Below are 24,444 nucleotides of genomic sequence, written 5' to 3' on the forward strand. Positions count from 1 at the left end.
GTTCCAGACCAGCATTGTGAGGTGTTGCAAAAGAACTTGCAGGCGCGGACCCATCTCCAAAGCTAAGTTCCAAAAGAAATTAGCAAAGAACCAGGAGCAAGAAGATAAATTTATAGGAAAAAGTTAGAGAAATTAGGTGCTTCATGTCATTAATATGCTAATTTTATGGCTTAGAGATGGAGTTAAGGAGTCTGGGTCTGACTTTGTGCACTGGTGCAGTACCTACCCATAGTTCCCTGGGCAGCTCTCCTGGAGATATGTTTTTAGGCCTGAAACATCACCAGATCAAATGGCAGACACCCAATTTTATTCTGTTCTTATGTCAACTTTAAGCACCTTTTGGAACACAAGGTTTTGCATTTGGAATGCAAGGTTTTACAAGGGTAAATGTTGGGAAATTATGCATGCATATGTTTTGAAAATAAAAAGCTTTAGTTAAAAACAAAAAAACAAAAACAAAACCCCCCAAAAAACTTTTAAGCACTTCATTATGTTGCTCATTAGTCTCAGAAATTGTTATGTCTGACCAACAGGCTGTTATCTGACAACCAGCAATATTTGTGGGCTCAGCATTCTTGTTATATAGAATAAACTGGGGCAGGATAGCCCAGGGGAAGAAATATATCATTTCTTACTACATTACTCCAAGGCCAGATAGCCTTAGGGTTATTGCTACATACTTCCTAAGAATTGCATCACATCATCACTGCTATGAGAATATCCAAACAGTTGTTTTGCTGTACAAAAAGAATTGGATTTTGAAATAGTGTACAATTAGCCTGTGAAGGAAATAAAAAGGACAGGGGGACAAAAATAGAGGGATTGGGAATTCTATGTAGTGGTTCATAGTCATCTCCCAGACTTCTTTCACTGGGTGTAGCTGGTTCAGTTCATTACTGCTCTACTGGAACTGATTACTCTTAAGAAAAGGCATAAGAAATGTTTGTAATAAAGTAGGAATGAGACTTGCTGTCCAAATTGAAAGGTGAAACTTAGAATGTTTAAGAGATTTGTTAGGAGTCCCACATATTTGAAAAGTAGTTGAACCTAGGCTAACTTTTTTTTTTTTACAGTCTTCCTGCTAAAAGAAAAAGGGCTGCTGGGACCAAGTGGAGAACCATAAACCAGGGATAGTATTGGATATTCCAGACTTGAAATTTCTCATCATGGTGAAATGACTGCTATCAGGTGGTAGGTTCTGGAGCTTTGCTAGAAGAACTTGTAACAAGGGCTTTGAAGCAATGAGCAAGGGCCATGTATGCTCATGTGTGTGAGGATACACTGACATTGTTAGTTCGCTCCTAAAGTTTTCAATTAGCTTTTACCAGGGTCTTCTCCCCCATTCTTGCAAATCAGAAATGCAGATAGGTGCTAGAATCTCATCCCTCTTTTATAAGTGTAGCCTCTACCAAAGGGTGTGTGTAGAGCTGGCTCCAACTGGGAGATATAATTGTGAAATTTTTAGCATGCCTCAGAAATCAGCAAGTGCTTAGGAATCAAGGGTTTGTTTTTCATTTTGTTGATTGCCTAGACTTCAGTGATAGAGAAATTACTAAAGATGCAAATTAAGCCTAAATGTGTTGTGCTTACATTTTTTCCTTAGAGAGTCAGTTGTTAAAGAATATTCCTAGCTCTACCAATTTCCAATTTATCTACAGGGTAGTATTCCAGATTGTAGGTTCTTGAGGTTCACTAAGTTCTCTATTCCAGCCTCCTACTTATGGTTGTCCTGATTGAAATTATACTCCAGAGAAGGAACACTGGGAAGCGAATGTAAATTGTTAGCACTACTGTCTATCTACCCAGGTTACTTATATCTTCGGAAGCTAATAATTAATGTGCAACAAGAAAATGGTATTTATACACATATATTGTATCTAGGTTATATTGTAACACATGTAAAATGTATGGGATTACCTGCCATCGGGGGGAGGGAGTGGATAATTTGGAAAAATGAATTAAAAAAAAAAAAAAAAGAAATTAAGGTATACTGAGGCAAAAAGCTCTCAGGACATTCAATTTATTGGTAAGGCTAGCTCCTCTGCAAACTATAAAACTCTGAATGAGGATAGACAGGTCATTTTTCCAGACAAAAGAGGGATCATCCAAAAAAAAAAATAGCAGAATCACAGATGGGGAGAACAACATGATTGGTTACAAAATCAGAAGTATCATTGATGTGGAAGACAATATGCTTGCAGCTCACATCTCAATTATCCCTAATGTGAAAATGCTGAGATTTAGGCCTGAAATTCTGGAGGGGTGTCAGGCTGCCGGGAAGGGTGGCTCACTTGGAAAGCCTCCATGGTAAGCAAGGTCTTGTTGATGCGATTGATGGTGGGGTATGAGGAAAGGTCCACCTTAAACCTGCAATATGAACATAAGGAAACAGTGAACCTGAGAAGCATGGAGAGGCCAGTTTGGATATTCATTTAGGCAGGGAAGTTGCTAAGAGGTAAAAAAGAAAGCAGCTGGATAATGCAGTTGATAGAATGCCAGAAATTCATCTTTGTGAGTTCAAATCCAGCCTCAGACCCTTACTAGCCATTTAACCCTGGAAACTTGTCACTTTACCCTATTTGCCTCTTTCTTCCCCTGTAAAATGAACTGGAGAAGGAAATGGCAAATCATTCTAGTATATTTGAAAAGAAAACCCAAATGGGATCATGAAGAGTTGGACGTGACTGAAAATGACTAAAAAACCAACAAAAAACAAAAGTAGAAATTGCAAAGGCAGTAGGGAATCAGTGTAGTGCCATTTGGTCCATCCTGTCTGATTTTATGAGTTATCTTTTGATAGCTTGCCTTTTTACTAGGGGGTTCTTAACCTGGGGCAATGAACTTAACTTTTTTTTATAATTTTATTTTGATATAATTGGTTTTCCTTGTGGTTTTATGCATTTAAAAATTATGCTGAGAAAGGTTCATTGACTTTGTTGATTTGCCAAAGGGATTCACAATACAAAAAAGGTTTAGAACCACTACTCTAGATAAAACCCAAGATCCTTGGGATCAGGAACTGTCTAGTATTCCTCTAGGTCAGGAGTGGGAACAGATAGCTTCTGAAATAATTTGCCTCAGCAACAATGGGAGATGAAGAATGGAAAACTGGGGACAACTGCCTCCCACTGCTTATATCATTCATTGAGATGAATGATATAAATATCTAAATGCCTTTGGCAGAAAAAAATCCCTTCCCCCACCTCCCGCTCTGCTCTACTAGAGCCTTGCATATAACTGAAGCTTAATTTAAATTTATACTGGCTATATTGGGGTAACAGGAGGGGAATGCATGAGAATGGAAGGCTGGATCTTGGTCTGTTTTCTGGAGATAATTAAGGGGCTCTTTGTGGATAATGTATACTTGTAGAAAGTCGACAAATACCTGCTGGTAGGTTTTTCTGTTGGGATGCCTTCCAGAGGGCACCTTCATGTTCCCATGAACAGAAGCCAAACTCTGTAGTAACTGGGAGATCATTTCATTGGATCTCTCAGGTAAGGGATAGTGGAATTTCATTATGGAAATAGATAAATTGAGATGCTACCAGTGTGACTCATACAAAAGAGAGGTGTGGGGGTCTAGTGGAGGAAAGGTAGTTTCTTATGTATGGAGAAGGATCTCTATGGCAGTGGTTCTCCAACTTTTGTTCTCAGTATCTTTATACTATTAAAAATTATTGAGAATCTGTCCAAAGAGTTTTTGTTTATGTTGGTTACATTTATAGTCATTTACCATATTAGAAATAAAAACTAATTTTCAATTTGTAGAACCTCTAAAAGGGTTTCAGATCCACACTTTGAGAACCACTGTTCTATGATATGTGGGAGAGAGGAAAGGGTTCTCACTTACCTCTCAGCATTGGCCACCTGAGGCACTAGGCATAAATCAGCCATGGAGATCTGCAGAGAAAGGTCAGATTTGGTCCCAGTTCAGGATCCTTGAACCATATACCAGGTTCTGACTTTATCTCTGACAACTTCAGTAAAGTAGTCATGCATTTTCTTCTTTCCCTCTCAAGCCTGAAAAATCCCATTTCTTGCCCCCAAACCTCTGTCTATAATAGCCACCAACATTTAATAAATCAAGGGCTTTTTACTAACATCTCTAGTTGGGATTCTTTCTTTGCTACTGTCCTGCTTTGAAGACATTGGTCCCAACAGCAGAGTTAGGAAGCTTGGCTGGCTACCCTAGTTTGAAGATGCTAGTCTCAGATGAATTGTGAGGAGCTAACTTGACTTCCCTAGTATCCTTCCCTCATCCTTGCTCTGCACTTCCCACTTTTTGGTATCACCAGTTAAACCAACAGTCTTCCCTTTTAGGCTTTTCCCTAAAAATGCCATCAAAGTGCCTATTGCTTTCAGCAATAGAAGCTTGGCTAATTCTTCCATGAAGTCCATTTAGTTGTAGCAAGGAAGAATAATGGTCCCTACCTCATTTCCCACGCAGTACTTCCCTGCTGTACTTTGCAGAACATGTTCTAGAGCTGTGAAAAGAAGAAAATAAAAATAAGGACTCTTTAGCCCTTATTCCATGTACAGAATGAAGGAAGAAGCTTGACATCATTACCCTTAGGTCTTAGCTTCTTCTGCAAAATGGGGATATTAGTATCTGTGCCTGAGATGGGATTTTTGGGGTAGATAAGCTTGAACCTGCTTGTTGGAAGAAAGGTAAGAAAGAGGATACTGGAAAATTTGGAACAAATCAGAAGGAAGATGTTTCCTATGTTTCCCATTTGCAATAAGTAAAGCACAAGATAATACTCTTCTATTATAATCTTTGCTTTGTCTTCAATCTCTTGGATATAATTTTCAGGAAAAGCCACGGACTTAAGTGGTCCAGTAAAGGGAAAACCAAGCAACACCAAAGGTCTGAGATTTGACCATGGGTTTGGGATTAGTAGTCCTCATTAAGCTATTCGATCCAGCCCATCCCTTTCCCAACTGCTGCCCCGCAGTCCCTCCATCTCTCAGCCTAGTCTATGATTATCACTACAGAAATTGGCAGTGATGGTAGCAATTCATGGAAGCAACACAGGGGGAGCAGGGCCAGTTTTCTGAAATTCCAGGATCAGCAACTTGGAATGAGGGCAGGAAAAATGGAAACCCACCTCCAAAGCCAGAGTTGATAACTGCTTGTGCCCACGCCAGCTGGGTCTCTTGGCCCACTTTCTTTAGGACAGAGAGGTTCTGATAAACCAAAGGAAATTCACTGGTCAGGTTTAGTAGACTTGCTGATCCTGGCAACTCAGTGCCAACCCTTCCTTTAGCAATCCACAATTCCCCATAGTGAGAGGGTCTGCTCTGTGAAGAGCCTGGTTTCTCAAGGTTCCGGGGATGAGTGAAGATGCTTGGTCCCTGGGATCTTCTTCTGACTGCCTAAAATACTGGAGGCTAGAAGCCCCTCACAACCCACCAGGAGGGGAGGAGAAAGGCCAAGGTCTGGGTGTTCTTGCAGGTGTGGTTCTAGTCGTGGACCAAGGACGAAGGCCATGAAGAAGAGGGACTAAGTAGCATATACTATAATGGGAGATTACAGAGTCGTTGTTCTTGTACTATATATAGAAATGAGGGCAGAAGCCAATTCTGGTAAATGGGACTCTGAAGCCAGATCTTAGCCCTGGACCATCACAAAAGTGATGGGGGAAATAAATGGCTTGTGGAATGTTATCTACAGGTCTGCCAGGCCCACATCTGAGGAACAGAACAATTCCCAATTAAAGACTGTTCAAGAAAAAGAAGGCAGATATTATTGAAGAACCCATAGGAGATTGATGAGAGTCAGGCATTGAGGCAGGTAAGCTTAATATCAGTCACTCCATTCAGATCATCAGCATCAGTGGCACCCAGATTCCAGAGGAGGCAGGACTATAAAAGGCCTAACTATACACAGTGCCAGAAGGGACTGGTCTGAGCACAAAATCTCAATACAAGAGCTGAGGCTAAAAATAAGGAAATAGGAAAAAAAACAACCATTGAACACAATATTGTGAGTTAAGAGAAGCCCAAAAGAGAAAAGATTAAGTCTGAAACTACAAATACAGTCTTAGAGGGGGAAATGTTTAGCCACAAGTTCTACAAAGGGAGACTGGAAGAAATTAATGAATGATTAAAAGAAGTCATAAATTATATTAGAGTTGACAAAGAAGAGACAGAAAGGAACATGCATAATTTAGAGCAGAATGTAGAAAACCTCACCCAAATAGGAAGCTCCCTGAAAACTAGAATGAAGTAAACAGAACTGAATAATATCATGAGACAAGAAACCTTAAAACAAAGTCCTAAGACAGAAAAAAAAATAACAATGCATGTATTATAAAACAAATGGCCATGAAAACTTAAGAATCACTGAACTCTATGTTAAAATTATATCTTGTTCTGGTCTCCCCAACCATCTCTCTCCTTCTACTCAGTATGATAAGCAAGTTTGTAAGTAGCCAATAGTAGGAAATAAAATTGCAAATGGGAATCTGGAAGTCATGTATAAGCTGATCCTAAAATCAAAGAAGTAAAATTTACAAATTGTATCATGTATTAACAAAAGCTTACATGCTGGTAAAAATGTGCTGAATTAGCAGATGCCGTCTAGACACTGCTGTCAGGGTTGTGGGTTCTTTGATATGAATTCCAGACTTCCACCGGTGAGACCAACAGAACATCAAATGGTGCTGATAATTTTGAGATGAGATAGACATATTAACTTTAAAGTTTTATTAATAAATCGGACATGATTTGGATATGTTAATGAACAAGAGTAAGTTCCTTTTCTCCAAAAATCCCTGTAAAACTGAGACCTCAAACTCCTGCCTCCCAAGAACTCTTCCATCTCCTTTAAGGCCATGACACTGAATACTCCCAACTCTATACAATGATTACATCAGTGATACTTTGTGCTTCTGCTCCTTCCTGTCCCCCTTCCCTTCTGCCTGGCTCCCTTCACCATATCTTTCCCCTGCTATCTGCTTCTATATTTCTTTCGCGACTTGTCTCTGCTGTGGTGTTTATCCCCATACCTCTGTGGCTAAAGTGTGATTGTCATCCTGTTTCCCCTTGCCAGTCATGTTACTGGCAAGTACTTGAAGAACTAGTCCTGCTGGTACCTATTTAATAATTTCATAAATAAATTATAAACTCAGACCCCCTGAAAACCTGCACCAAACAAAAAGCCTTGACACCATAATTCAAGAAATAATAAAAGGGACTGCCCAGATCTATTATACCAAGTAACATTAATTAATCACTTCCAAAGGGAAAACCTAAATTTTAACACCAAGCAGTGTAACAGAGAACTTCCAGCCAAAAAAAAAAAAAAAAATGCTGCAAGCAGCCAGAAAGAAAACATTCAAGTACTAAGGAGCCACAGGTAGAATATAACATTTGGCTACAGCTTCTTAAAAGGAGAGAAAATCTTGGAATATATTATAAAAGTAAAAGCTAAAGATTTTACAATAACAACAAATTGTCTCTGCAAAATTGAAGATAATCCTACAGAAGTAAAACTGTCCCTTAATAGAATACAAAAATTCTGAGAATTTCTGAGGAAAAAAAACGAGAAAAACTCTGAAATGGAAACAAAAAGGTTAAGAGAAGCCTAGAAAGATATTTAAGCTACTAGAAGGGGCTAAATAATGATAAAGTACCTACATTCTAATAGAGAAGAGACAAGTGTCTTGTCAGAATCCTAAGTCTTCAAAGGTCCCAGATGAAGTTAAATAATAAAAATATGGGGCCTTCATGTGGTTATGTTTTGTTTTGTTGGTTTTTAAAAAGTAAAAAAAGTAAGTGGATAAGGAATATACAAGGGAAGAAATGAGGAAAAAGAAGGAAGAATATATTTTTTTTGGTAAATAGGGTACATGAGAAAAGTATTTAAATATGGAAGAAGGGGTAGGGAGAGGTTGCATATGTTGACTGAATTCTTATCTGAACTGTGTAACAGGGACACAAAAACACAGTATGGTGTAGAAATGCATTAAATTCAACAGGCAAATAGATGGGAACAAGAAAAGGGGAAATGGGATAAAGAATTGAGAGTAGGATTGTAAAGGGAATGGACGTAAGCAAAATAAACTTCAGCTTCAGAAAGTTAATTATAAAGGAAAGATAAAAAAAAAATAGAAGAACCAGAGATCAGAGTCAATCAATAAGTCCTTAGCCAATTGGAGTTTTCTCAACAAGGAAATTAACTACCAATAAGAATAAAAAATGAAAAAAAGAGAAATCATAACAAATGAATAAAAAAATTACTCGAAACTATTTTTGCCTAAAAACATACCAACAAAACCAATAATTTAAATGAATGTGTCCAATTCCAAAACAGAATAGACAGGAAATGGAGAAGTGAAATACCTTACTTTTAGAAAAAGACATTGAACAAGCTATAAAGAAACTTAAAAAAAACCCAAAAAAACTTTTGGATTAGATGTATTAACAAGTGAATTTTTATCAAATATTCAAAAGATAATTAATTCCAGTATCACATAAATTGTTTGAAAAAATAGGGGCAAAAAGGATCCTTCCAAACTCCTTGTAAAATGCATACTTAATTATACTTAAAACAAGAAGGGCAATATTAATAGAGCAATATCTCTAATTAATATTGATGAAAAAATATTGAGCAAAATAATAGCAAAGAGACTATAACAAAGAGGCTACATTAATTTTTTAAAATCACATGCTATGATTAGTTTGGATTTATACCAAGGTGGCAGGATTGGTTTACTACAAAAATAATAAACAGAAGTTACAGGATAATATCAAAGAGAAAGTTTTTGACAAAATAAAATATTTCTTTGTGCTAAAAATAGTAAAAAAAAAAGTTAGAAATTAATGGAGTACATCTCAAGAGGATAAATAATACCTAAAGCCAAGAGCTAGCATTATCTGTAATAGAGAAATGCTAGAAGCCCTTCCAATAAGACCAGGCCAAAGTAAAAATGTCCACTATCATTACTATTACTTGATAAAATGCTATCTATAAGAAAAGATAAAAATATTAAGGAAATATGTGTAAGCAAAAGGGAAACAAAATTGTCACTCTTTTTACAGATAAAACTATTGCTTTTTACAGAAAACTCTTCAGAGTTGACTAAAAATTATGAGCAACAATCAATAACTTCAGTAAAGTAGTAAAATATAAAAATAAACCCAGAAAGATCACTAGTCTTTCTATATGCTACAAACAAAACCCAGCAAGAAGAGATGGAAGAAAAAATTTCATTTGAAACAATTAAAGAATGTATAAAATATCTGGAAATTCAGAAATTAAAACAAACACAGAAATTATGCAAATACAATGAAAAACACTATTTACAAAAATATAGTCCTAAATAACTGAAGAGAGATTATCTGCTAGATCACTTCAATATATTAAAAATAATAATATTCTACTTAAGCATATTTACAGATTCATTATTATTCCAGTTAAATTACCAGATGTTTATTTTTATAAAACAAAACAAAAAATTTATCAGGAGGACAAAAAAAAAAGTCAAGAAATGAAAAAAAGTGGGAAGAAGCAGGAGCTTAATTTAAGTATTATTAGCTCTTCCACTATACCACAAAGCAGTAATTATCAACACTATTTGGTACCAATTAAAAATAGAAATGATAATTAGCAAAGCAGATTACCTACAGAAGACTAAGAAACAAATTTAGTAGTATACTCTTCAACAAGACCAAGGCTTTGAGCTACTGAAATTAGAACTCATTAGTCAACAAAAATTGCTGGGAAAATTGACAGAAATTGGGTTTAAACCAATTATTTTATACCATAAGTTTCAAATGGATACATGAGTTAGCTATAAAAAGTCTTATCAGAAAACAATTAGAGGAACAGAGAATGAGCTATTAACTAATATAAATAGCTAAGAATTCTTGATCAAAGAATAAAGAGGATCATAGGAGATAGGAGGAACAATTTTAATTGCATAAAATATAAGATTTTAGCACAGACAAAATCAATGCAGTTAGAATTAGAAAGGAAAAAATGAAATGGAAAAAAATTTTTGGTGGCAAATTTTCCCAAAAAAATTCTCATGTCAAACATATAGAGGGAACTGATACAGATCTGAACAAAAGGTGATAAATGGCCAAAGTATATGAACAAGTTGTTCTTAAGAGAAGTCTAAGTTAGCAGCAATCTTATGGAAAAAAAAACTCCAAATCATTAATAGAGAAATTAGAATTAAAATCACTCTAAAGTTCTGTCTCACATCCATCAGACTAGCCAAGATGACCAAAACCATGATAATTGTAGGGAGAACTGTGGGAAGACAGGTAGACTAATGTACTGTTGGATCTTTGAAGTCCAACCATTTTGAAAATAAAGTTAGTGTTATATTTCTAAAGTTATTAAACTATGACCCTTTAAGCCAGAAATAACACTATTGGGCTTATATCCCAAAAGAGATGTGACTGAGGCAGGGTTTGAATTCAGATCTTTCTGATTCTAGGTTCAGAACTGTATTCACTGAATTACCTAGCTCTCTACTTCTTTGTTACATGGAAGGGTTTCTATTTTGTTTTGGTGGAGTGGCACATTGGAGAGTGAGAGGGTAATAATATTGATACACAAAAAAGGGAAGAAAATAGAGAAAAATGAGTCAATGAATCATTTAAAAAAAAAAAAGAAGAGATAAGGAAGTTCAGAAGGAGACAGAGACACACAGGGTAGTGTTGGAACTGCTATGTTATATTGGAAATAAAGAGTTTTCTAAAAGCCTTAGAGCAGTTTTAAGTTTAAAATAAATAAAATATAATATAATGGAGACTCATAGCTTCATATAAAGGGCCTCTTGTTTTTCTTTGTATAAGGAAATATTTGAATTGATGTTTCTTAAATTCATAATAAAGAAAAAGCTTACAAAGTAATATGTAATCCTGCTCTGAGCTCAGGAATAACTAGTTAGGTTGAATCTTATTTAGAGACAATTGCAAGGAGAAGGAAAAGTCAGGGAGACTTCTTTGAAGTTATCTGTACACCATCACCTACATCAAGGAGCACCATCAGTCACTGAATGAGTGATTCACTCCCCCTGTGCCCACTAAAGTAAAGTACTGGGATGTAGAAAAGAGCCTTGGATTCTTGGATCCCCCGACTCCTAGCCTAGAATTCTTAGAGCTTGCATAAAACTCAGAACAAATCACTTCTCTGTAGCCTCTATAGCTTTGTTAAGGCTCAGTTCCTTTGCTGACTCCTGTGGACAAACTATTCATTCTACTAGATGTTACCTTCATTTCTCTCCTCTTCCAGTTACTAGGGATATACTTATCTGTTTACATCTTACCTCCACAACAGAAAGTCAGGTCCTTGAGGGCAGAGACTGCCCATAATTTAGTCTTTGTTTCCTTGGGTATCACAGTGCCTTATAGAGAGCAGGTGTTTAATAAACGATTGGACTGGACAGGACTGGATTATATAAAGCCACAAGTTTCTCTAAAAATTTCACAGTTCCATGAGGCGGTTTGAACCTGGGGCTCCTCTCCCTGTTGCCCTTTGGGCATGGGTAAGCACTATAATGGGACTATGGGCCTCTGGGTGTCTTTACAGATCTGTACCTGCAGAGGCTGAATTCCACTAGCAATGAGATCCGAGATCATGCGAACATGGGCTCTTTTCTTGGGGTCCTGTGGCAGGAGCCTGACTGGTGTCGGCCGTGTCTCTTCCAGATATTCAATGATGGCCAGCTGCAGTGCACAAGGGGCAGGGATGAGAAATAAGGCAGGAAGGAGATGTGAAGATAACTGTTTTTCATTTTCCTGCCTGTCCCCTACCTCTCCTGTATTCCCCTCTTTCTGCTTCTTTCCCCTACCAAGTTTGGGTTTATTAGAAGTTCTGGAACAGTAGAGGGTCTTACTAGGACAGTAGACCAGGACCTACCTCTTTGTAGGCTTCCGATATGTATCTGCAGAAAGAACCCTTAAAGATTTCCCATAATTTTGGCCAAAATGGCCTAGCTTCAAATATATTTGAAGGAGGAGAAAAGAAGGCAGTATAATCCTCACTCAGATACCTGATTCACTGGGCTTGTGTGTATGTAGGGGAGGAGAAGGAGCAGAAAAATAAGAGGACTGGCTCCTCCTGAAAATAGACCTGGGCAGCCTGGACACAGTACTCACCGACTGGGTAAGGATAATGCCATCAATCTTTAGGGCTGGCACTTGACTCATGGGGTTCAGCGTCTTAAATTCCTTCGTAAACTGTGAAGACAACATCCCAAAGGGAAAGGGAAAACCTGGCTTAGTCAGGTTGGTGGGGAGGGACATAGCTCTGTCTCCTGGGCTGGCCACCTTTCTACCAAATAAAAGCCAAACTCATTAATCTGTCATTCAAGGTTTTCCACAATCTGGCATATACTTCCCACTTTCTCTCACCCTATTCCCCTTGGCACAGTCCAGCTAGTGAAAGAGTCCTCTCTCCCTTTTTGAGCTGGGGGAGATATTTGATATTTGTGGCCCCAATCCTGGGCCTTAAATAAGGCTATTGTGAAGTTACAATATTATCTGTAAAGCACTTTCAAAACCTGTTGTTTTTATTTATTTGCTGTTATTGTTACTGATGATCTCAGTTGATGTTGGATCCTATAGATAAACTAGACTACTCCTCCTTTCCCAAACATGCCCTATATTTTCTCATTTCTGTGCCTGAGTGAGCCTTCCCTACTTTTCTGTCCAGTTAAATCTGACTCATCTTTCAAAGCCTAGCTCAAAACTCAATGCCTTCCTTGAGAATCTCCCCCTGACAAAACTCTATTTCTATTTTCAAAAATCTCAAAAATGTGGCGATTCAAGGTAATTCCAATAGACTTGGGAATGGAAAATGCCATCTACATCCAGAGAGAGAACTATAAAGACTGAATGTGGATCAAAGCATGGTATTTTCACTTTTTTTGTTGTTTTCTTTTTCATTATTTTTTCCCTTTTGGTCTGATTTTTTCTTGCACAACATGACAAATATGGAAATATGTTTTAAAGAACTACACATATTTAACCTAGATCAGATTACTTGTTGTCTTGGGAGAAGGGGAGGTAAGAGAGGGAGGGAAAAAAATTTGGAACACAAAGTCTTACAAAAACGAGTATTGAAAACTATCTTTACGTGTATTTGGCAAATAAAACTCTATTGAAAAAAAATTTAAAATCTTAGCACTTCATACAATTCCATATTATTGTACTCTTTCTTACCTGCTGTCCCCCATCTTTTATGAGGCTAATGGGAAGGGTATCATAGTCAATCCCCTTGAGAGCCAGAGCTGCAGATGAGAAAACAAGATACAGAGAGAAAGCAGCCTTGTGATGACTAGGAAAGAGATTCCAGCAGAATTTTCTGGAATTTCTCCCTTAAGGGATCAGGTCCACCACCTTCAGGAAGTCTTCAAGCTCACCACAGCACAAAGTGCTCTCTCTTTCTCCTTTCGATTAAGTTATTGCTCAGACTAGTGCCACAAAGTGCATAAGAGTACTGGACCTGGAGTCAGGAAGACCTGAGTTTATAATTTCACCTCAGATGGAGTGACCCTGGGCAAATCAATTAACCTCAATTGCCTTATCTGTAAAATTGGGATAATAATAGCACCAATCTCCTAGGGCTGTTATGAGGATAAAAGATAATATTTGCAAAGTATTTTGCAAACCTTCAAGCACCATATAAATGTCGTTGTCATAGAGTTGTGGACCATAGCAGGCCAAATTGTTCATGAGGTCTTCTTGGCAAAGATACTAAAGTGGTTTGCTATTTCCTTCTGCAATAGAGTTAAATGACTTTCAGTCACTAAGTGTATGAGGCTGGATTTGAACTTAAATCCATCTGATTCCATAAGAAGTGCACAATGCTGCCTCCATTATCAGGCTTTTATCCCACATAAATATTAGCTGTTTTTATTGCCATTCACACAGAACTTATTTTGTGCAACACTATATGGCAGCTCTATTTACATCTCTTACTTCTCCCTAGATCGTAACCTTCCTGAGGGCAAGGACCATAATTTATTACATCACCTAGAATCCAGCTTCTTAAATTATGGTTCACATAACTCCATATAGGACTACCTGAATGTGGAGGTCCCGAAATTATGAATTATCAATAAATGTTTGATTGAATACCTATTTTATATACCTATATCCCTGCAGTTAAGTAAAAACTTCTCAGTTGAAAAGGGGTTGTGAATGGAAAAAGTTTAAGAAGCTCTGGCCTGAATTAGGTGCCTAAAAAGTATGTGCTGAATGAAGGGGATGGATATGGTTGTTTCCTAGCAAGGAATCTAAATCCTGGAGTCCTAAGTCTTCCAGGGTAGGAGGGATAACTGGGGATAACAGGGAGGAAGCTAACTAGAGCACCAAAAATCAAGAGACAAAATATCCCTCTTCCTTCATCTCCTCAGCAACAAAGAGGAAATAGATTATTGTATATAGATTCATAGAATTGGAAGGGATCAGGCTACCATCTAGCCAAGTCCTTTTCATCTGACAGCTGAGGAAACTGAAACCCCAAGGGGTTAAAGTGATTTCCCCATTTGATATATTTAAATTTAATTCTTCTAATTATAAACCTATTGCTTTCTAAAGCAGCTTAAGAAGCGTTACCAACCACTCCTAGGCAAGGTGCTTTTAAAATGGCAGTATCTCATCTCATTTTAGTATTTCTTAAAGTCTTTCTCTGATTAAGGTAATCTGCTCAGAACTCATAAATCAATATTAAAAGAAAAAAACCAAGTCATCAGGGGGAAATTCTACCCATTTTCTCACTAGTCTATTCTAGTAAAGTCTCCCAAATAGCTTGAGATGTTTTTATTATATCCAGAAACTTGTGTTTCCTGCTTTTGCCTATTTTTGAGAAGGAGAATACGGAACACCTCACCTTAAATAGAAAGAAAAGAGAATGGTTGACAAGGGTTTGGGAAATGGAATATCGATGTTTTGAGTATATGGGAATGTAATTGTGGTAGGATGGTTGGTTGAGGGAAACTGGGAGGGGGAGATTAATATTCATTGTTTCCACATGTGTCCCAAATGGTTCACTAATGTCTCAGAGGATTAATTAAATTCTGAACCACTGGTATATTAAGTTGAAGTCAGTAACTGCAGGATTAGGAATTGGATTGAGTTTTTTTTTCTAATCTGCTAATTGAATTTTTAAAAATTGCTGCATTGAGAACTGTAACTTCCAAAATATTTTAAATTTCTTCTCAGTTTTCTTTGGAACTGTGCTGGAGTTTCTTATAGTAGTTCCATGCCCTCTTGAAATTGTATAGGATTCTGTGTTTCATTAGGCATTAGGGATTTTTTTGGGATAGTATTTGTCAAGTTTTCTTTGTATTATCTTCGAAGATTTAGTATTCATTGTTTTCCTTTGGATTAAGACTGCTCTGTGTTGATTTATCTCTTGAAATCTTTGGTGTTTCAGCCTTTCCCCCCCTTCCTTATCTTTCCCCCCCTTCCTTATCTTTCCCCATCACTCACTTTCTGATTGGTTCCTTTTTTACTTGAGTGACTATGCTCTGACCGTTGAGTTGCAAAGTTGCATCCTTCCCACATTGAAAGATTTACAGTTCACTGCCCTAGATAGTATCTGATAGGAAAGACTGGGTTTTAGTTTCCTTTCTTTCACATATGATACAGCTACTCATGACAGACCCCTTTCTCCTTTCCTTTTTTTGGCTGAATTGAATTAGCATCTGCCATTTTTTTCAGGGTTGGGAGAGAGTGGGAAAGTGTTCCACACAGAATCTTTGCATTCTCCTGGGTCTAGGGGTATAGGAACTCCCCAAATCAGCACACACTCCCCTCAAAGATGAAGAATACAATTCTGTTTGTTACAGAGTTGTTAGGTTCTAACTAGGTGGTAAGTCAGTACTTGGCAATTCTCTAGCTCAGAGTTCACACCTTTATTCTAATCTTTAAGGGAGTTTACACCTTTGAAGGAATACTTTAAAGGAGCTTGCTCATTGGTCAGTAAGGAGTTCCTACAAGCTCCTGGGAGTACCCACAAGCCCATTCTCTGGGAGGATAAAAAGAGGAACATTGAACCTGGAGAGTCAGTCTGGATTGGGGAAGAACAAGACTTCCTGAGATAACTTTAGGGAAGCTCGAGGAGATTCACAGCCAGGATTCAAGAAGAAGAGGATTTGAGATTCTACCTTCCCTCTGGCTGGAGGCTCCAGAAGCCTCCCAAGAAACCTGCTCACAGAGAAAATGATTTACAGAAAAGAAACCTCCTCCCAGAGAAGGATTACAATCGAGACAATACACAGAGTGAAGATAGGGCAGGGTGTGAAGCACCAGCAAAATCTCGGCAATAGATGAGGGAGGGCTCAAATGTGGGTCTGAGGTACATGACCCAGAATTCTGAGGCTTATCAATTAGCCTATCATGTACCAGACACTGTGATCAGTTTGTCTCTGCCCAGAATGCCTCTGCATTTAAGGATTAATTTCTCTAGTATTAATTTATCTTGTCAGAGTTTGTTCTTTTTTTGTCCCATGGATTAGTTCTACATATGGCATATAATTCCTTTTTAAGTTTTTTTTTGTTTTTTTTTTAAGAATTGGTAGAATGGGGAAACTTATAATCCACAATTCCCTTGATTATTATTCTTCAAAGATCTGAAGGGTCGTTATGTGGAAGAAAATTGAAAACTATTCTGTATTATTTTGGAGCAAGGTTCTTAACCTGGGGTCAGGAACTTATAAAAAAATATTTTTTTAAATAACTTATACGGCTTACTTTTCATTTCTATGTATTTTATGCATTAAAAAAAAACCAAAAACCAAAAACATGCATTTATTCTGAAAAGAGGTCCATAGGTTTCACCAGACTGCCAAAGGGATCCCTGAAACTATAAAGATTAAGAACTCCTAGAGTAGAGGTGTCAAACACAGGCCTCTGTTTGACCCAAGCTAGATTAAAATATAACTGGGAAATGTTTAACCAAATAAATACAAACACAATAAAATGTAGATGGTATTACATTTTAAAACTAAGTCAACATGTGGCCTGCAGCCATCTCCATATAAGGACTCCTGGTTTCCCCCAGGACCAGGGAGTGGAAAGTTCCAGGGAAAGTGATTTCCATTTAGAATAAGGAAAAACTTCTTATCACTTTTAGCTTTTGGAAAAATAAAAGTCTTTCTTCTGAAACAATGAACTCCCTGATACTGGTAGTATTCAAGCAAAGCTGGTGTAACACCCACCAGGGATGTTGCAAAAGAGAATGCTGAATAAAGAGGGGGGGATGGGCCTCTAAGCTTTCACGATTCCTAGATTTTACTTATAAAACAGAAGGGGGTTGCTGTTAGGCTTAAAAGTTGTTATTGGGCTGCTGCATGCTGGGGTGTCTGTGCTGCTTTAGCGTGAAATAGTACTTGAAGATTTACAAATTTCTTTGCATAGATTATCTCCTAAAACCTCTTTTTTTTTTTTTTTATTTTAATTTTTTTTATTTTTCCTGAGGCTGGGGTTAAGTGACTTGCCCAGGGTCACACAGCTAGGAAGTGTTAAGTGTCTGAGATCACATTTGAACTCGGGTACTCCTAAATTCAGGGCTGGTGCTCTATCCACTGCGCCACCTAGCTGTCCCTCCTAGAACCTCTTTAAACCCATTGTACAGGTAAGGTAGTGGGAAGGGATGAAATAATTTGTGAATGGTCACCCACAGCTAGTAAGTGTGAGAAATGAGATGAGAACACAGGCCCAGTAGAAGACAACATGGCACAGGGAGACAACAAAATATTGAAGTAACGTCTGGCTAGCCCAGCTCTCCCTGACCCCTATCTTTGTCCCTGCTCCCACCCCGGGGTCACAGTTTAATAGTGGCTCCTTTTACTGGACTCAATCTCTTTTTCCAACAGGCTCTGAGGGAATATAAAGAGCTCTCTCTGCAGGACATTGACCTGCCTAGTCTGATTAGTTAGCAAAATCAAATAAGATAAGAGCCTGGCAAGGAAAACAATAATGATAAAAACCTGGCTCTTTTCCTGGCCCCCAACAAGGATGGAGCTGGTAGGATGGCTGGTTCTCTTAGAATCAGTATAACATTATTAAGATTACTAACATTACTTAGAATCAGTATAACATTACTAACATTACTCTGGAGAGAAGGATGAGGAGAAGAATCAATTACTACAGAAAGAGAATGCCTTTTCGCCATCTCTTATTCCACCCCCAACCCCTTTCTGTTTTTCTGTGAACCCATCTTAAGGATTGGTAATTTGGAAGGGCTCTATGAGAGCTGGGCTGTTGCCTTTGCCCCAAAACAGTGCACTTGAACTTTGTCTTCCTCTCTCTCTCTCTCTCTCTTTTTTTTTTTATTAAATTTAATTTTTTTTATTAAAGCTTTTTATTTTTCAAAATTGTGCATGAATCATTCTTCGAGATTAACTCTTGCAAAACCTGTCTTCCTCTCTTTTGCCAGACTCCCTTCATTTACTCTCCCTCCCCACTTGTAGTTTCTCTAGGAACATGGGAATGGGCAGAGATCATTCTTACCTATTCGAACTCTCCAGGAACAAGAGCTTCGGAAATAAGAATAGAGAACCGGCTGAGAAGAGAGAAGGTAGAGAAGTTTAATTGGGGCTCTCTGGTCTTTGTCACACAGTTCTTTCTGGGGTGAGCAGAGTCAGCTTGCTTCCTCTCCAGGGAGTCTGAAGAACAAGAGAACTGTACTGCTTTGAGAGAGGTTATTGAAAATTTTAGGGGAGTAAAATCTAAAGCACACTCAGATCTTTAAGACAGATGATAAAATGAGCAAAATGGGGACTAATTACATGGAGAAAAGTATAAGAAAATTAGAAAGTCCAGGAAAGGAGCCACTGACATTCTATCTAGGGCTTTAAGAGTCAAACCGATGACTTGATATTTGTCAAGTTTCTAAGATAACATAAAAAAATGTAATTTTTTTTTTTAACTCGGGTGCTCCTGACCCAGGACTTTACCCACTTACTATACTTTCTAACTATACCCCAGTCTTCTAATCAATCAGTTGATAAATCAGCTTTTATTAAATTGGTCTTGTGTACCAGACACCATTCTTTGTTCCCTCCACACAAACTCCTTTTACTTTCTATTAAAGGTCACACTTATATCTTTATTTTCCTCTGTTATTTGAAGGAGAATCAGAAGGGGAGGAGGAGAATATCCCAGGACTCCCTTACATATGATCACTGTTCCTTTCCTTTCTCACTCTTACTAGCTATGGGTGACTATTTGAAAATTATTTCATTCCTTCTCACTCCTTTACCTGTAAAATGGGGATAAAGAGGTTCTAAGGGATAATCTATGGAAAGCAATTTGTAAATCTTCAAGTATTACAGAAATAAACAAAGCAACACACATACAAACACACAAAATGACATAGAATAACTAGAATTCAAAAAAATGAATTCGGTAATGGCCCAATTTGAGGCTGCAGGGTGGGAGATATTTTGGGGTCAGGAAAGTCTCCAGGGATCTTTGGGGGATTTGCTGGCGAGAACTTCACAAGGCAATAAAGGAGATATTTTGGGGAAGAGGTATTGGCTACAGGGTTTCTCCCAATTAGGTCACAAGGGTCTATTTCCTCCTTTTGGGGATTGTGACTTCAGTGAAACTAATTCACTCTATTTTGGGGTAGAGAGGGAAAAGGAAGGAATATGTTTCTGAAGACAATAAAGATTGTCATTGCTGAGAACCAAAGGGCCTGTATCTCCCTGGGACCTTACCTTCTCAGGAACTGCCATTCTGTTCCAGTGACCCTTGAACAGAGGAATTTCCCTCAAAATTTGCTTTGTGAGGGGAGGAGTTAATAAGAGGGTGGGGGATGTAGGAGCCAATGGGGACCATGCTGTGGTTGGCCTTTGGGTCTCCGAAAGAAGGACATCTAAGGTCTCAGCTTTAGTAGTTTCCTTTTCCCAACATTCTCATCGGATTGCTGAATCCATTTCTTGTACAAAGTGAGTCAGCTGAAGACACAACTGTGAAGCAATGGTCTTTTCAGCATCCCCTTCCCCATTATGGCCTGTCAGTACCTTTTCTCCCAGATCCTCAGTCCTTTTTCACTTCTAAATGATCAGATAAATTCTCTCCACTGTTAGAGCAGCATTTATATTTTAAAGTTAAATCCTAGGAAAGAAACAATGTATGTAAGGGAATTCTGGGATATTTGCCTCCTCCCCTTCTGATTCTCACTGGAGCAACTGAAGGAAATAGGGTATGTTTATCATGTAACAGTAAAAGGAGTTTGTGTGGAGAGAACAAAAATGATCCCTGGTACACAGGACCAATTTAGTAAATACTGATTTATGAACTATTTGATTAGAAGACTAGAGGGGAGGGTACCAGTCCTGGAGTCAGGAGGACCTGAGTTCAAATCCAACTTGCTAGCTGTGTGACCCTGGGTGAATCACTTAACCGTTATTGCCTCCAAGAAAAAAAAGATCATGACAGCATTAGGAAATATTTTTGCAATTTTTTGCATTGGAAAAATGAAATAGAGTAACTAGAACTCTATGGAAACTTACTGGCCTGGCTTGAAAAATTGATAGAGTCATTAGGAATGCCAGGGAAAAAAAGGGAAAAAAATCCCTTTTTCACTGACAGAAGCAGCTGTACATGACAGGACCTGTAGGGAAGGATACTAGCCAGAACCCCTATATTTGAGACTGACTGTAAGGGACCCTTGGGATTTACATACAACTTTGGGATAAATGGTCCATTCTATGATTTCTATTCTGTTTCTTTCCTTTGAATATAACTTTAGCATGTTTGCAAATGGGGAGCTGGTCTGAAGGGATAGTGATGACTCTTTATGACTGTATGGTGTTTTCCTTGGCAGAGATAAGAGTGCCTGGCATTCATTTCTTTCTCCAGTGAATTAAAGCAAACAGCAGTTGGTGACTTACTGGGTCATAGAGATAGCATCTGAAGTTGGATCTGAATTCAGGCCCAGCAATCTCTCCACTGAGTCACCAAACTGCCAGAAGGCCTGTGTTTTCCCAGCTTTCCTGAATGGTGGACCAGTGAATTCTGAGGAAAGCTCTCAGAGTGGACCAGAGCCCCTCCCGTCAAGTCCACAAACATTTACTAAGCTCACACTGTGTCCCAGACATCATGCTAAGAGTGCTTTGTTTGAGGAACAGTTAGGTTAGGGTCTCTGGATGGTAAAGTAATGGAGAAAAGTATAAGAAGACTGGAAAGATAGGAAAGGAGCTGTGGCACTCTGTGCTTTAAAAGCCAAACAGATGAGCTGACATTTAAGTTTCTGACACAAGGCATTGTTTTTAAAAATGTATGCATGAGGGCCAGAGTTGAACCAAGTCCTCTTAGTTGCGAGGCTGTCTCACTAACCATTTTACCACCTCATTCATACAGGAAAAAATATACTCCAAATTGTCCTTCATTCTCGAAGAATGAAGTCTGGGAGGCGATGCCATGATGTACAAATGAAACATATTTAAGTGAGAGAGGTCACCTGCCTCACCTTCCCCTGCAGAGCCAACTGGGTCCAGTGCCTGGAGATGGCCAGGGTGCCTGGGGAGAAACTAAGGTCTTGAGGCAACACCCATTCAAGTGATTAAGGCTGGGTAGCAATTGAGGCCTCTCACCTAGTCAAAAAAAACCTAAATAAATAAAAGAATAGGGAGAGGCCTCGGTGAGGAGGGACTCTAATATCTGTGTCCTTGCTGGGAGTCAGGAGACCTCATTACTAGGTTTTGAAGCAGCCAGTTGGATAAATCCTTGATAAACGCCTTGGTTAAAATCCCGTGTCTGTTCTGTCCTAGCTGAGAGATCGTGGGCAAGTCTATTAACTTCTCTTGTGACTCAGTTTCTTCATCTGCAAAATAGGTATAATAATCCTGCCTGTTTTCCAGGTTTTGAAAGGATAAAATGATATGTTTGTCAAGGAGTTTGCAAATTGTAAAGCACTACAGAAATGATTATAATTAGTTCTGATTTTGTGGTTGATTCTTTTCTTTTGTCCTTGTAAGTAATCGTCTTTTTTTGGGCTTCAATGGTCTCTACCAGCGGAGGGCGCTGTGATGAGACTCCGTGTATTCGCAGAGCTAGTTTAGATAGATTTTTTTTTAAGGGTTGGAGTCCTCGAAACTACATTTCCCAGGATGCACTTGGGGCTGCCTCAGATTTAGAGCGCGTCGAAATCGCTACTCCGGAGGGACAAAGGGCGCTTTCTGGTGGCTTGCTTTAGTTCTGGGGCAGACGGAAGGTGGGGAGAGGAGCAGGATGGGAGGGAGAGAGCCAAAAGAGAGAAAGCCACCATTTTCCCCCGAACCCCAAACATCTAGGCCTCTCCGTTAAGCCCTCCCAGTTGTGCACAGACCTTTCCTGCCTGCATCATGGACCCTTTGTGCTCAAGAAACTTCACGCCTGGGACTCGCCGGACAGCATGTGCAAGCCACTTGACTTGTCTGGATCTGTTTCTTAATCCAACCCCTTTAAACAAGGTTGGATTAAATTCCTTTTATATTTTAGGGGCTTTCTTGTGCTCTTGGGAGTGGTAGTTCTCCCTACTCTTTCCTTTCATTTTCTCCTTCCTAACACGACAGCACATAAAACTACCTTTCCCATAGTGTTGTGCCTTGCTTAAGACTTCCGGGGTGCCTGCTAAGAACTACTATTCCCACAATGCCCCACGCTATAGACTATTGTTGGGCTAGAGGGAGGAGCTAGCAACGGGAGAACTACATTTCCCAGGCCGCCTCGTGCTGAGGCGGGAGAGGAGAGAAGGGCTCTCTCCGGGCCTGGACCGAACCGAGGAAATATGAGTCCGGCGGCGGTGGGAGTAGGCCCGGCTGAGTCCGGGCTTCGCTTCCGTCGGGGCCGCGGCAAGATGAAGTCTTCCGGGGCTGCAGCGTCAGGGCCGGAGCTTGCCGCCGGGGATAGCGGCCTGTGCCCTAAGCTGACTCCACAATTGAAACCAAAGATCCCCGGGCAGGTCATGGGGTGGGTCCTGCTAGCCGCGGTCACCACGCTGGCCTTCGCCACTCGCTTCCACCGGTTGCACGAGCCGGCGCACGTCTGGTGAGAGGCCGGGACACCATGGCAACGGGGAGGGGACGAGTAGCCGTATGATTGGCTGAGCAGGTTAAGGGGACGAGCCGTGATTGGAGGAGAGGCTTGCCAATGAGTGGGTGGTTCAGCCTTATTCTACAAAAACTTTTCACCTGTTGAATGAATGAATTTTTCAGGGCTGAGACACCAGCATTCTATTCCGCTTGTCAGTCTGTGTAAAACTTCCTACCTAGAAAAAAAGAATATATATTTTCTGTCTTGCTAGTCTATTTTTAAAAAGTGATTTGGGATTCCTCTCCCCTATTTATTAACCATCAATACATAAATTATTTAATGCATTTAGGATCCTCCCCTCCCCCCCCCCCCCAGTTTTCCATGTGCAGTAAATTTAGTCTAGTGATTTAGAGAAAGGCGTTGAGACACCTGTTTTCACCAGGTACTATCCTAAATTTTTATGCAGCTGCTGCAGAGATTTTTTTTTGCCCTTGTTCCCATATCAAGATTTCTGGGAAACAAGTTCTGGAATTGCCTCGTAGGAATAGATTGTGTTTGGTTCTCTGTTTAAATATTCAGTTGAATATTTCTTTTACAGAAGGTTAAAAAAATTGGGCTTCAATTAGACCTTAATGCAACTTTTATTTATTTATTTATTTGTTTATTATTATTATTATTATTTTTTCCCTGAGGCTGAGGTTAAGTGACTTGCCCAGGGTCACACAGCTAGGAAGTGTTAAGTGTCTGAGACCAGATTTGAACTCGGGTCCTCCTGAATTCAGGGCTGGTGCTCTGTCCACTGCGCCACCTAGCTGCCACCTAGCTGCCGCCTAGTACAACTTGTAAATGGCCAACGAATCCAACTGCTTCTTGGTTACTGTAACTAAACGGTGATGTGAAAAATGAAGCAGGAAAGGGTAATTTAGGCAAAGCGGAGGATTAATGAACCAGTCTTCAAGTATAGCTTTGGGAACGCCCATCTGTTCATTTGCTTAAAGAGATAATAATTTGTGATGCAGTCTTGAATCCTAATGATGTTTACAACCTTCCCCGCCCACGTTCCATGAGAAATAAAAACATTTTCTAGCACATGTGTGGCTTGTGGGTAACTTTGTGCTTATAGAAACTGAATTAGAAAACCATCTCATACCGTTAGATAACCACCGTTATCACCTTTTCTTGAACCTGAGAGGAGAGGAAGAGAGCAGACAAGGAGAACCATCCTTACTTTGATGTGACGTGATTTATACTAGCTCATTTAAAGGTATAATTGCAGGAGCTGGATAGTTTGCTGTTACTACTAAGTCACCTTTTTCTTTTCTTTTTGCTGCAGTTGGGATGAAACTCATTTTGGAAAAATGGGAAGTTACTATATCAATCGGACCTTTTTCTTTGATATTCACCCACCTCTGGGAAAGGTGAGGAGCTCTGTTTTTTTGCTGTGTGGGCTGT

The 24,444-nt window shown here is 39.1% G+C and overlaps 2 protein-coding genes across 6 annotated transcripts in view; one reads left to right on the forward strand and one right to left on the reverse strand.

The window, feature by feature from the left end:
• Positions 1-2,003: 2,003 nt before the first annotated feature.
• Positions 2,004-22,444, reverse strand: GSTZ1 (glutathione S-transferase zeta 1). Of its 5 annotated transcripts, none has more exons than XM_074289899.1 (9): positions 22,307-22,444; positions 18,481-18,532; positions 13,183-13,250; positions 12,118-12,198; positions 11,557-11,685; positions 5,109-5,187; positions 4,432-4,484; positions 3,851-3,900; positions 2,004-2,367 (listed from the first exon to the last, which is right to left on the reverse strand). In XM_074289899.1, exons 1-9 carry the CDS (start codon positions 22,322-22,324, stop codon positions 2,241-2,243), a joined length of 657 nt encoding a protein of 218 aa, XP_074146000.1. In that variant the 5' UTR covers positions 22,325-22,444; the 3' UTR covers positions 2,004-2,240. The 5 variants fall into 5 exon arrangements, with proteins under 5 accessions (XP_074146000.1, XP_074146004.1, XP_074146003.1 ...); XM_074289903.1 differs by lacking the exon at positions 22,307-22,444 and adding an exon at positions 19,692-19,763; XM_074289902.1 differs by lacking the exon at positions 13,183-13,250 and having other exon boundaries at positions 22,307-22,423.
• A 200-nt stretch (positions 22,445-22,644) lies between these two features.
• Positions 22,645-24,444, forward strand: part of POMT2 (protein O-mannosyltransferase 2) — a 38,540-nt gene continuing 36,740 nt past the window's right edge. The window contains exons 1-2 of the mRNA XM_074289898.1: positions 22,645-23,007; positions 24,326-24,410. Of these exons, the coding sequence (XP_074145999.1) occupies positions 22,748-23,007; positions 24,326-24,410 (345 nt within the window). The 5' untranslated portion in view covers positions 22,645-22,747. The remainder of the gene's footprint in view (positions 23,008-24,325; positions 24,411-24,444) is intronic.

This window comes from Sminthopsis crassicaudata, chromosome 2 (assembly GCF_048593235.1).
Source record: "Sminthopsis crassicaudata isolate SCR6 chromosome 2, ASM4859323v1, whole genome shotgun sequence".
In the NCBI taxonomy this organism is placed as follows: Eukaryota; Metazoa; Chordata; class Mammalia; order Dasyuromorphia; family Dasyuridae; genus Sminthopsis; species Sminthopsis crassicaudata.